This window comes from Rhineura floridana, chromosome 11 (assembly GCF_030035675.1).
Source record: "Rhineura floridana isolate rRhiFlo1 chromosome 11, rRhiFlo1.hap2, whole genome shotgun sequence".
In the NCBI taxonomy this organism is placed as follows: Eukaryota; Metazoa; Chordata; class Lepidosauria; order Squamata; family Rhineuridae; genus Rhineura; species Rhineura floridana.
The window spans coordinates 53,487,483-53,501,919 of NC_084490.1; the positions used below are offsets into that span (position 1 = coordinate 53,487,483).

At 41.4% G+C, this 14,437-nt stretch overlaps 1 protein-coding gene across 2 annotated transcripts in view; it reads right to left on the bottom strand.

Annotated features, from left to right (window-relative positions):
• Positions 1-14,437, bottom strand: part of DNAJC7 (DnaJ heat shock protein family (Hsp40) member C7) — a 39,045-nt gene that overhangs the window by 19,110 nt on the left and 5,498 nt on the right. The window contains exons 2-6 of one of the 2 annotated variants that reach the window (XM_061591045.1): positions 3,876-3,964; positions 2,828-2,952; positions 2,616-2,729; positions 2,001-2,075; positions 431-526 (exon numbers count right to left, since the gene is read on the bottom strand). In XM_061591045.1, the coding sequence (XP_061447029.1) occupies positions 431-526; positions 2,001-2,075; positions 2,616-2,729; positions 2,828-2,952; positions 3,876-3,964 (499 nt within the window). The remainder of the gene's footprint in view (positions 1-430; positions 527-2,000; positions 2,076-2,615; positions 2,730-2,827; positions 2,953-3,875; positions 3,965-14,437) is intronic. The other variant, XM_061591046.1, reaches the window with a different exon arrangement.

A 14,437-nucleotide genomic window follows, 5' to 3' on the forward strand; every position in this document is an offset into this window, starting at 1 on the left:
ACTACATTCAGAGGTATAGCGTACCAGTTGTTAGGAAAACAACAGAGGGAGGGACTATTGCCCTCATATCCTGCTTGTGGGCTTCTCAAAGACATCCGGCTAGCCACTGTGGGAAATGGGAGGTCGGACTAGATGGATCTTTGTTCTGATACAGGAGACTCTTCTTAGGGATCTAAAGGCAGACTGCAGATTCATCACCTATTGTCTTGACACTGAATCTCCTACAACACATTCTAAAATACAGATGCTCACATATATCCACATTAGCTGCCTCTACATACTTAAGATAAAAGCTACCTGTCCCCTGACAAGGTAAAAGTATGAGCTAAAACTAAAGTATGCACAGCTGGTTTGCACTGTTCCCTGGGTAGGCTCTCACTCAGCCCAACTAAACAGCTTCCAATGACAGCTTAGGGTTGGCTTCACATACACATCTGGCTGACAATCCTGTCCACAAGGAAGATGCAAGGTGGGAACTCCATGCATAGAGTCTGTACAGGCAGAGGCCTGACTCCGGGCTATTCTCCTGTGGAAAGATGACATGAATCAAGCCTTTCTATGCAGCACCAATCTCACGTGCCTCTTAGGTACCTGATAGAATGTAGGATGCACCAGCTTCTTCCCAGTGCAAAGATAGTTGACCAAGGATATCCATGAACTGACTCTCAGAAGTACACTGATAGCTGTCCATCAGTAAATAGATTTGTTCCCTGATGTTACAAACCCAGAGGGTAAAATCTTGTTCTTATAGCACTGGAGACAGGGTGTCTGTTCTAGTCAAATTAGACATTATGATGGCTGATCTGTGTGTTTTCACCCAGATTTGCCCCAATCACACAGAACAAGATGCACACAGGTTCTGTTTTAAGTACAAAATAGACACATGGGCAGTGGGTGCTACATCCTCCCCAGTGTATGTGCGTTTCTGCCCTGTAACCTGTTCTCAGAGGTTTTCTTCCAGCTTTGGAACCTGGCTAGGGAAAAACAGTGGAGAGGGTGTGGGGAGGCAAGCGGCAGATGTCTGAGGTGTGTATTCCACACTCCTCATTTGTGTGCCATAGGACTCACCATAATCCACTTTCAATTTGATTGGGGGCAGATTTGGGTTTAGACACACAGATCTGTTATCGTGGTTCAATGTGGCCTGTCTACTGTGCACACACTTGTGGTCTGAGGCAACCAAAAGGAGCATTCCTGAAACAGGAACCACCCTATATACACCACAGCACTCCCATTAGGATCACAAAAGGAAGCGGGAAGCACTAGAAACTCAACAGACCCAAAGTGTTAAAACAATATGGGCAGGATGAAGCAAAGGCTACCATGACAAATGGCTAACTCAAGCTCCAGGTCTCAATGAGTGACTTCACAGGCTCTCTTGCTGCTCCAGGGAATAGACAGCTGCACAAGAAGGGGGGCATTGTTTGGCTTGAGGCTCAGCTGGATTCTCAACTCCCCCTTCCCCCCACCCTTTCCCCTAGGTGACATCACCACTGGGTGCAGTGAGAAGCGCCAAGACTCTCTAGATGATGGAGACCACAGGAAGGAGGTGCTTCTTCTCCAGAAACAAAGGGCACGTTTGACGCTTCCTAGGGAACAGAGAAGCCTGGGGAGAGCTGGCTCAAGCCACAGACAAGGCAGGGTTCTTCCTTAAAACAAACTTCAGATTGTCTCTGGCAAGACAGCTCCTCTTAAGCAACTGGGAGACAGTGAAGTAGGAATTCACCAGGATGGATGGAGGCCTGAACACCAAGGTCGTGGGGCAAAATTGTTCTGTCTTATGAACATGTACTCTGACCATATGCAGGGGCATATGGGGACAACCAAAGGCCATTGAGGGAGACCTTTACTCAAGGGAACTAGGATCCAGAGGCATCCCTAGAGCTTTCAGTCCTGGAGGGTGGAGAGCCAAACCCATTTCCAACTCATTCCCAGAGAAAGACTGCATGGTCTTGTAGATAAGGCATTGGGTGGTCAACTGCAAGGCTCTTCATCTGTACCTTTCGGAAATCCCGTTTCTCAAAGTCAGTTTCAGCAATTTTCTCATACTCTAAGACAGTTCTGGCATTGTTCAGCTGGAAGAGAAAGCAAGAACACTATTGGTTTGCACCGTTATAAGCTTGATGAAGAACAGCCTTTTTTAGCCTCCAGCAAACAATCTAAGGTTTTATTTATTTTTATTATTCATTTTTATTATTTGATTTACATCCCACCCTTCCTCCCAGCAGGAGCCCAGGGCGGCAAACAAAAGCACTAAAAACACTTTAAAACATCATAAAAGATTTTAAAATATATTAAAACAAAATATCTTTAAAAACATTTTTTTTAAAAAAAGCATTAAAAACATCTTTAAAGAAAGGTTTAAATGTTTTATTCAAAACCTTTGTACCCTGCCTTTCCAAGAGCGATATTCAAGACTGCTTTTCTGCATACGCTGAATCCCATAAATATCTGGTGTGCTGCCTTGGACCTTGCACATGCTCCTGAATGGCTCTATATCTAAAATTAGGCTAACATGTCCTAAGATGCTACAAAACAAATCAGGGTTGTCGATTCAGGACAGCCGCCCCAGGCATCCCTTTCTTCAGGCAAACCTAGCCTTGAGAACACTTTACCTCTTGCTGAGCCTGTGTGTTCTTATGATCCAGTTCTAGAACTCGCTGGAAGCATCGACTGGCAGCCATGGCATTCCCCAGTGATAGGTGGCACTTTCCCTCCCGTAGGTGTCCCTGAGAAGATAGAGAAGAGGGAGTCAGGAGAAATCTTGACAGCATGTGCTATAAATGTAGATTAGCACCAGGGGAGCTGCACCCAAGGAATCACATACCCGCACAAAGCTGTCATCCATCCTGACAGACTGCTGGGCATCCCCCAGTGCCTCCCGGAATTTGCCTATCATCATGAGTGTGGCAGCTCGGTTCCCATAGTAACTGGCATTGCTGGGGCATGCATCTAAAGGACATGCAACAGGAGAGTCGTTAGTACAACAAAGCTAAGTCTGCACCTTACTCCGTCCCAAATCCTTGTCCTTTCAAGATGACAGACGCAAAAGGGGAACACCATTCACCAGTGAACAAAATTTTGAATCCCTACAAAATGCCAAAAATCAGAAGGTTTTGAGTTTTGTTTGGATGTTATTACTCTTTAGCAATTAAAGTTTAAGAGAAAATGTGATCTTGTATGAATCCCGTGCCCCAGTAATATTTTTCCTTTCCCCCTTCATAATGGCACATAGGAGATATCATTTATTTCGGCGTTTGTGCATTTGCCCTGGGCAGATAAACAATGAAGAAAGAGTAGTAGAGAAATGGGGCAGCGGAGAAGACGGAGGGCTAGTTGAGGAAAATTCAGAGCAAAAATAAGGGGAAAAACTCAGGAAAGATCCACTCTGGCATTTCAGTCAAATAATGCTAATTCAAGTTGTCTCCAAAAATATAAAGGTTAGCCACTTTGTTTTTTATAGTCTATAAAACCAAGATTCTCAGGACTATAAAATTTTACATCTCTACATGTGACATTGTCAGGCATCTGACAGGTTGCTTATACAAATACCCGAATGCACATTAGTTCAACGATGATACTGAGAATCAACAGTGTAGCCTGATGCACAAGCAAGCCCTTGATATTACACACATCTTACAGCAATCTCTGCATCCAGGATGCTGAATCTAACTGTGGAAATCTGTTGCCGCATATGTACTCCCTGCCCTGAATTAAGGCAATGTGTTACAAATCAAGAGTCAAAGTATGAGCTTTTGGTTGAGGGAAATCAAGGTTGCTGTGACCAACACGACAGGCAAATTGCACCAATTCTCAGATTAGCAAACCAAGAAAGCCAGAAAAGTACCCTCTCCTCCCATTCCCTTTCTCCTCACCTATGGCTTTTGTGTAGTAGTTGAATGCTTCATTGTAGTCTTTCTTGGCGTAAAAGGCATTTCCTTGTTCCTTGAAAGACTCTGCTTCTCTGAAAAGAAACAAGATATCACAACCAAGAAGAGAGCAATAGCCAACACAGGCAGAACAGTGCAGGGTTTCCTGTACTTCTGAGTTCACTGATGCTTTGATGGACTTAGTCGACTCCTACCCAAATTCTTAAGAATGTAAATGAAATAAAGTCAAGAAATATCAATATATAATCAACATTTATTAATTATCCATTACCACTGCTAGCAATCATAAAATATAAAAAATAAGGAATGATGTTGTATTGTTGAACGATATTATTAAATACAGAGACTGCTCATTAGCAAGGGAGGTAGACTGTGTAAAAATGGAAATGGACTGCCTTTAAGTCGATCCTGACTTATGGTGACCCTATGAATAGGGATTTCATGGTAAGCGGTATTCAGATGGTGTTTACCATTGCCTCCCTCTGAGGCTAGTCCTCCCCAGCTGGCCAGGGCCTCCTCAGCTGGGGGGGCAACTGGGCTCCTTGGGACTATGCAGCTTGCCCATGGCTGCACAGGTGGCAGGGCACATAACCCCTGAGCCACTCACTATGGAAGTGATCTTTAGCTGACCCTTTACACCCAGGAGACACGAGCAGGGATTTGAACTCACAGACTCTGGACTCCCAGCCAGGCTCTCCTCCCCACTGTGCTACATGCCCTTTATTTCTGAGGCTCATAGTCCCCAATTAATTCTTTTGCACTATACCTCATTAACTTCTTTTCCAGCCTTAGCCTCTTTTTGACCCCCTTTCAAGCTCTAGGTCTTTATTCACTCTCTGTACAGTTCCAGCAGCCCGAGGAGGTAAATATCGACCACTTTAGGACACCTTCAGATAGAGATCACACAGTCACCAAACCATGGAGCTAATTAGAGATGTGAAAGCTTGGAAAAAACCCAGAAATTTTCAGGATAAAATGTATTTTTGCGGGGAGGTTTCTGAATTTTTCTGTTTTTTCCTGAAAAAAAGAATTATCTCCAAATTTTTCTGTTCCCCCCCCCCCAGGCCTTCACATCTCTGGAGCAAATGGAAGAAGCAGGAATCCTACCCACAGCTGATCTTTAAGGACTGTGCACCCACATCTCTTAATGATGGCCATGCACCATGGATATACAGCTGGTAAGAGGTCATGCAGTGAGCTTCCAGAGCCTCAGGGAGTTTTAAACCAGAGGTATATCGAACTATTGCCTTAATATTCCATGCAAGTAAAGTAATGCTCAAGATTCTACAACAAAGGCTCATACCATATATGGAGTGAGAAATGCCAGATGTCCAAGCTGGATTCAGAAAGGGAAGAGGCACCAGAGATCATATTGCAAACATACACTGGATAATGGAACAGACCAAGGAATTTCAGAAGGAATTCACCCTGTGCTTTCTGGATTACAGCAAAGCCTTTGATTGTGTAGATCACGAAAAACTATGGAATGCTTTAAAAGAAATGGGGGTGCCACAGCATCTGATTGTCCTGATGCACAACCTATACTCTGGACAAGAGGCTACTGTGAGGACAGAATATGGAGAACCGATTGGTTCCCAATAGGAAAGGGTGTGAGACGGGTATATTTTATCACCCTATTTGTTTAACCTCTACGCAGAACATATCATACGGAAAGCGGGATTGGACCAAGATGAAGGAGGTGTGAAAACTGGAGGGAGAAATGTCAATAATTTAAGATATACAGATGATACCATACTACTAGCAGAAACCAGTAATGATTTGAAAAAATGCTGATGAAAGTTCAAGAGGAAAGCACAAAAGCAGGACTACAGCTGAACATCAAAAAGACTAAAGTAATGACAACAGAAGATTTATGTAACCTTAAAGTTGACAATGAGGACATTGAACTTGTCAAGGATTATCAATACCTCGGCACAGTCATTAACCAAAATGGAGACAACAGTCAAGAAATCAGAAGAAGGCTATGACTGGGGAGGGCAGCTGTGAGAGAACTAGAAAAGGTCATCAACTGCAAAGATGTATCACTGAACACCAAAGTCAGGATCATTCAGACCATGGTATTCCCGATCTCTATGTATGGATGTGAAAGTTGAACAGTGAAAAAAGTGGGTAAGAGAAAAATTAACTTATTTGAAATGTGGTGTTGGAGGAGAGCTTTGTACATACCGTGAACTGCAAAAAAGACAAACAATTGGGTGTCAGAACAAACTAAACCAGAACCATCACTAGAAGCTCAAATGATGAAACTGAGGTTATCCTACTTTGGACACATCATGAGAAGACATGATTCACTAGAGAAGACAATAATGCTGGGAAAAACAGAAGGGAGTAGAAAAAGAGGAAGGCCAAACAAGAGATGGATTGATTCCATAAAGGAAGCCACAGACCTGAACTTACAAGATCTGAACAGGGCGGTTCACGACAGATGCTCTTGGAGGTCACTGATTCATAGGGTTTCCATAAGTCATAATCAACTTGAAGGCACATAACAACAACAACAAAAGTGAGATCCTATGGAGGGCTCTACATTAGAAACACTGTGGCCTGTAAAGTTTTAAACTGCAATTATATGCAATTATATGCTTTCTGCCCTGCCCCCTCCCTCCCAAAACATGAATCCCCATCAAGAACACCACAGTGGACTTCCGGGAAGGGTGACTTAGCCTGTGCCTGCTTTTGAGACGGGCTCCTGCCTCAAAAGAAGCTTATTCAGATATATCAGTCAGTTTTTTCTTTTTTTTTTTGACTGATTAAACTTCTCCCGGGTAGGGAGAAACGAAGAGATTAACCTCAAAGCCTATTTTTGTTGGGACGACCAGATCTCATTAATTTATGGGACGAGGTCCAGCCGACGAAGGTGGGACGGATTTTCAACAGCAAGCTCTATCTGTTAAAGCGAACGTTCATCTTATCTTCTAAGAGAGAACGCACTAACAGGCAAGCACCCTTCTTTCTATATTTTTCTTTTACTTGACTTAAATTGTTGCTGTTTAAAAGAGATTTGCCAGATTGATCAGTTTTTGACATCTCACTGGGGAGCCATAACTTCTCTCTGCTACGCACTAATTAATAGCTTATCTCTGTTTTTGTTGCAAAAAGCTGTCCTGGATTTGCATTCTAAAGATATACACAGAAGAGGGATTTCTATTCCAGATTTTTATTTTGAAAAATATTATACTGTTTTGAGACTACTCTCTTTTTGGTCTATTTTATTTTGACGAATCTGTTTCTTGACGATTGCCATTAATTGTTTCGATCCTGGGAACTGCATTTTGTTTACTTAACTATTGGAGAGATAAGGCTGTCTGCACTGTTTATACTGTGATGTCACCAAGTTTGGAGTATTAACCCAATTGTTGCTGAAATAAGAAGTGGTTTTCCTATATTTTTCTTTTAAAATGGCAATTAAGAAAGTGGCTGAAAATCTGGAAATAACTATGTTTCAGAAAATAATGGATGAGATTGAGATAACGAAAATTGAATTGAGTAAAATGAAGCAGGAGATTAAAGATATAAGGGTCCCTGTGAGAGAGGTGACCCTGGAAGGGGTCCCTGTGAGAGAGGAGACCCCGGAGATTGGAACAGGGGTTCCTGTGAGAGAGGAGACCCTGGAGACTGGAATAGGGGTCCCTGTGAGAGAGGAGATCCCGGAGATTGGAACCAACGTGGAACAGGAACAAGATTTGGAGTCTATGGACTTTAGAAATAAAATCTATTGTTTGGAACTCAATGTTATCTCTGAAGAAATGAATGAAGATTCTAGAGATAAAGTTATCAATGGCATGGATAATCTTCTGGACTGGAATGATGTGATGGAGCCCAATATAGAGAAAATCTATGGAATTAACTGCAGCCATGCGACAATGGAAAAACTTTTAAGAGATGACCCAGTGCATTTTGAAAAAAAGAACAGAGATATGATTTTACAGCAGTATTTCAGCAACCTATTCAGAATGGATGGCAAGAAAATATTTGGGATAGAGGTAATTCCCATCAGACTCTTACTATATGACTATGGCTTTGACAGCAAGATTATTATGGAATACTGATAATGGAAGATTGGATATTGAAATTACTGGACTTAACAAGACTACTGAAGATGGAAGATGGAAAATGGAACTAATAGAGATAATAGAACAATGGCTACTGAAATTATTGAACCTAACAGATTCTGATGTGATGGATTAATTGAAATGTTTATTTTGACTATGGTTATGACAATAAGATTATCATAATTAGTAATGAGATGGATTAATCGATATGCTTATCTGGAAAAAAAAATTGATAGATATATTTCTTAAAGAATTGAAACCTCTCTTTGACTTTTTGTGGAAAGAATAAAGTAATGTTTATGAGATTTGATGATTAAGTAAGATAACTACTGGAGGAAAGTGATTTTATAATATGACTTAAGAGACAGGATTGTTATATATTATAGACTTATAACTGATTTGATCTTTGACAAATGGGAAGTCAATATTTTACTCTTTATTTTTTATTTTTGTTTTTTCTTTTTTTCTTTTTTTCTTTTTGTTTAACTATTTTTGATTTTGTTTTTTGTCTTTGAATGTTTTATGATTTTGTCTTGTATGTTTTATGAAAATCTGAATAAAAATTATTGAAAAAAAAAAAAAGAACACCACAGTGAACCATTATATCAGATCCAACTGTATCTATGTTGTAATCATGGTTCAAAGTGGGTTTCAGATCCTGGTTAAGGGGTAGCTCTAGTTTGCAATGACTGTAGACACCACTGGTGCTGCTGTAAAGTATTAACCACTGTCTTGCGGAGGAATTCATATGTAAAGTTTGCAAGCTTTTGATTGTTCCTCTGCAACTGCACCTTTACCTGTCTCACATGTATGACATCAGGTGTGTCATCAGTTTCGCAGGTGTGCACCTGTTTCACACCTGTGACATCAGGAGTGATAGGTGGGCATGGCCATGGAAAATGGTCAGGCAGGCCATATTAGGAAGCATGGGGGTCCAATTAGGCCCACAGGCCAGAGATTCTCCATCTATGCAGTTAAGGGTATGCATGTTTGCATGTTGTTAATGCATCAGGAACATTACATCTGCACTGGGTTTGTATCTGTACTCATACCATGAAAACCTGAACAAAATGTCCTATGGGGCTATTACCCATGACTGTTATCAGGCACCTCCAAGTTTAAAGGAACTATGCCACTGAATACTAATTTCAGAGGACAAGTGAAGGGATGGCTACTAGCTTCAATCCCTCCTTGTAGGATCCTGACCTAAACTGATCTGATACACCAGGGCTCCTCGTTCTTAAAATGGCCTGATTTGTTACACAGACATATCTCAAGGACAGTTTACCTAGGAACCATCACTATAAGGCTGCCACCTGATTAAAGATAATCTTAACCATTTAATCATAACAGGTGGTATTCAATGCTAGTCCTACTCAGAGCAGACCCATTGGAGGTAATTGATATGACTAATTTAGGTTCATTCATTTCAATGATTCTACTTCGAGCAGGACTTAATTGAATACAGCCCATCATTTATTTATTTAATTAATTAATTCTACATAAATCTGCACATGAATACACCAACTGTTTTGTCAATAGTGGCATACTTTTATTTTTATAGAACACACACATATATTGCAGCAGGCACCATCTTCAAAGAGGCACTGCCTCCCATGGGAGGAAGAGAGGAAAACACCTTTACAATTGTAATCATCTTCATCTCTGACTTTGAGTACTACATATAATAAAGAATAATTATATTTAAAATCTGCTCAAGATGGGGGAATATTTTTAGTTGACCAAAATGTTTTCAATTGACAAATCTAAATCAATCAAGTAAATGTTGCCGCCTTCTCATCCTCAACTGGAGGGGGAAAGCAGACCCACACAAGGAGGGAGAGATGGCTTTCAGCTGGTTTCTTCAACAGAGTGCCACCTCTTCACTACTCCCAGGGCAAGAGCTAAGAGAATGGCCCTCTGGAGTAGACAATATGAGCTATGTTAGGACAGCCCGCTTAGACGAAAAACACAACAATAGAGGGTTGTGTTGGGATGTGTTAACATGGTTTTAACCTCATTCTGGCCCCAGCACTAGGCATCTCTCTGGACTCCCTCCCCCTAGAGAGTTCTCACTAGAATGGAATAGTTCATCAGCTTGCAAATAATAGAAGCTAAGAACATTTCATCTCCAAAGGGGGCTCACCAAAAGCAAGACAAGTGATGCTCACATTTACTGCAGCCAATCAAGTTTGGTTCAAGAAGCTCACAATGGTCCTGATTTGTCCCTTGCTTATACATAATTTAATGGATTAATGGGAGTGGCACAGGCAATCTAATAGGCTAAGGATAGTCAACAAATGACTTCAAAAGGCCCCAAATCCCTCCCCTTCCCAGTCCTTTGAACTTAATTTTATTATTTTTTAATTGTAGGCAGGCAATGAGGAAAAAAGGTCCACAGTGACCTGATTCAGACATAATGGGAAACCAGGGGTTGCGCTCGTGGGAGTTGTAGTTTAAAAAAGTAACTTTTCCAAGCTCTGGATTTACGTGGTGGTGATGAAATGCCTTGTGCTACCATTTTACTACAGTAAATTTGTTATTACTAGTTAATATACATTTGCATTTATGGAGGAGTCGGAGTCGGTACATTTCTACCGACTCCGACTCCACCCAAAATTGCTCCCCACTCTGACTCAGACTCCACAGCCCTGCTGAGAATTGTAGCTCTGTGTGGGGTAAACTACAGTTCCCAGAATTCTTTGGAGGAAGCTATGTGCTTTATATGCATGCTAAGTTTGCCTTACATGTGTTGTGTGCATGTGACCCAATTGCACCAATGAAGGAGAACGATAAATTTACAGAAGCATTAGATGGTTGGAAGTTGGTTGATCAATAAGAAGATGCTAGGAATTTGCAGGAATTGATTTTTATTATATATGATTAAGCACCTTCTTTAAGGCTTCTGTTTTAGTTGAACTAAGGTCTAAACAGATTCTGAACTCATTTATTCTTATTTATAAATAAAATGTTAGACAGCTTTGTAATAACCTGTATTATTTATTAAATTTATATCACACCCTTCCTCCCAGTAGGAGTCCAGGGTGGCAAACAAAAACACTAAAAACACTCTAAAACATATATTTATGCATTAACCCATGGCAGATGATATTTTAATATGATTTTGCTTATATTATTGATTAACTGAAGTTAATATGATTGATTGTTGTGCCATGGCTTTAGAGTTTCAAATCCTGGTTAAAATAAACTATAGTTTCTTACTGTGTCTGATGAAATGGGCTAATGTGGCTTAACATCAGGGCTGTGGAGTCGGTATGCCAAACCTTCGACTCCGACTCCTCTATTTTTCCACTGTCCGACTCCGACATTTTTCTACTGTCCGACTCTGACTCCACCCAAAATTGCTTCTTGTCAATCAAAATTTATTTGGAAGTCAGAGTCGGTACATTTCTACCGACTCCAACTCCACCCAAAATTGCTTCTGACTCCACCCAAAATTGCTCCCGGCTCCGACTCCACGACTCCGACTCCACAGCCCTGCTTAACATCACATTATGAAACAGGATTATGGGTCCTGTTCCTGGATGCACAATTAACTCATGCAGGGCCCTAGTCAAGCCTGTGAGGCCTTATGAGTTTGCCCTAGAAACATTTCCTCTAACATGCTCCTAAAACTCCCTTGTGGATACACATTGCAATATAGACGATTAATAGGGGGCAAGTGGTTTTTTAGCAAGGTAGTTACTGTTTTTTAGTCTGCCACTACTAATGTTCTTATCAAAACTCCCTGGTAAGCTTGTGAGGAACTCTGAGATTCCCTGCAATGCTTCTTGAAAACTACAAAGAATATTCAGATTTATTGGTCTTTCAGGGCTTTCACTGCTGCTTCACTAAAAGAGTGGAGAAGTACAGCACTTTGCACTAAGGAAATCTTGCAGAGAAAAACAAAACTCACCAAGTCTCTTTGAAGGCTCTGCAGAAGATGAATCAGCAAGGATTCATAGGTCAAACACCAAAACTACAACTACTGGGATCTACCATGTTTCATCAATGTAGTGAACACACACGAGATTCTTAAAAAAAAAAGTGTCCTGCACTTGTTTACTAAGGACTCCAACTGTCACAACAAGGGAAAAAATTCTGATCTCCTGATATCATGAGTGATTGTTTCTGCTCCAAACAATGCCACAGCCTGAATGAGGTCATTCTGCAAGGCCCGCGCTGATGTAGGCTGCGTTCCCCACTTGCTACTTTTGAAGCTGGAGAAAAAATCTGGCTCAGCTAAAAATACAATCTAGTTCTCTGAATGGATCTCTTTGTTGGGTGAGGAGTTGGTGTCCCTCTCTGGTGAACCCTGGGGGTGGGGGACCAAGTTACAACAAGCATCTAAAAAGAGGACCTCCCACCAGTATTAAGCTCCTGGGCATTGCACAGCAGTGCTAGGAAGGACTCTGATATGTATACCTCTTGAGTGCCGCACACTGCTAGACTGCTATGGCACTGAAGCAGAAAGCAGATGTGAAACTCAACAGCCTCCCGCAGCTAGGTGGAACAGCAAACAAATAAGCTGGTGAAAAATGCAATGTGCAACAGCTTCTGGTTCCTAACACACCTGTGTGGCCCTGCAGGCTCTTGACAGACGTCCTTGGATGTCCTGCTTTGATTAAAACAATATCAAATTCCTAGCCCGTATTGTTGCAGTGAAATTTGAGAATGCAGCAGCAAAAATAAGACTTGGAAAATAAGAAAGGAAGTCGACAGAAGACCATCTTCACTCTGTTTTCCTTGGCTTCCCAGTTAATAGTTAAAGATTAATATCAAGGTCGAGTAAACACTCTCAAATGCCCCTTAACCATAAGTGCCACTTAACACCTACAGAAGAAGACATTCACTCTTATGAGTACATGCTTATCCTGATGAAGTCTCAGGTTTCCATTGTCCAGGCCCTCAAAGTCCTTTGCTCTTTGTCATGTTCAGTAGAGCAGAAAAAATCATGCAAAAAATGCAAAATATATGTGTAAGTGCTTATGTGAGACAATTTACGTAAGTTGCAAAATCCTGGTGCTGAATTTCGCAATTCACACACAAAGTTTACCCAACCCAGGGTTGGTGTTCCAGATCTGTGGTTTTAAAGTTGTGTTCCATATAAGGCTGACGTTCTACAGATGGCAAAGAGAAGATCACCAGTGGCGGACAAGCTCCTATGAAGGACAGCTTGCCCACCACTACTTATCTTCCTTTACAATGTGCAACTGCAGAAGAATGTTTCAATTCAAGCAGAGCAACAGGCGTGGTTAGTGCCCTGCATGAACCAAATGTGAGATCTAGAGTGTCCCAGATCTTTTTGCAATCCACTAAGAGTCTATAGCAGAAGGGAAGTTCTCATGCAGGACAACCTATGTGGAAAGAGCTCCTGGAAAACAGAACGTTTGAAAATACTGCTCTGGAAGTCTGACTAGCTTTCCCACACACAAAAACTTGACTTAAGGCCAGATGTAAAGCAACAACAGAAAGGATTGATGATCGACTTTATTTCATGCCTGTGGCCCAAGACCACCTACTGATCTTGAAGTTTTCCCCTCTTCCTTTTGTGCTGTAGCTCACAAATGATCCTTTTGTTTCTAGCAAGGATCATGGGCACAGAGAAGCTCTTTCTTCCCTCTTGCCACACTCCATGAACAGGGAGACATAAGTTAATGCACAGGGGAATTGAATCATTGCAAAATGAGGGAATTAAGTATGGGGCACTGGGACTGAAGGAAGGGTCTATACAGAGATGATTTTTGTACCTCCTCCAGATCTGACTTGTATGATGCATGCCAAATGGTATACAATGCAGGTTATTGTGGCATGAGAAAAACATATAAAGCTGTGCACTGGCACCCTCTAGTGTTTAGCCTGCAGAAATGGAGTTTGTCTGCTCCAGCAAGGTGTTGAAAAAGCCGAGCCACACTCATTTCATGAAAGGTTGCATTTTATTCTGCAGATTTCTCTCTCTCACACACACACACCTGCAGGAAAGGAACTGATAACAAACTGAAACCTCAAGCCTGCACATTTGGGGTCCCCTTTGCTCTTAAAAGTCATGCTGAGATCACTCGAAACAGCTCTCTTTTCCTGCGGCATACACTGCATTGGCTCATTAGGAATTCAGCAGGCTTTGATTTCCTTTTCCTGGAAGCCAGTTAGCTTCCAAATACCCAGGTCCTCTAAGAGACCCCAAGAGCTGAGTCCTGCTGTAAATAGGCCTGGCTGGAGAAACTCCTTGGATCAGACAGTCACAGCTTTCTTCTGTCAAGAAAGCCTCAAAGTTGTTTGCAAATCACCACCTGCCAAGCTAATAAATACATTTGGTACAATAGCTAGGAAAAGAACAAGCCTTTCTTTCTCCTTATTCCATATACAAATTTACTGTAAGAAAAAGGGGCATTAAGACTTCACAGCCACATTGCTTTAGGAAACTACGTATTATTTTAATAAACAAAGGTTACATCACTAGCAAAATACCTATTA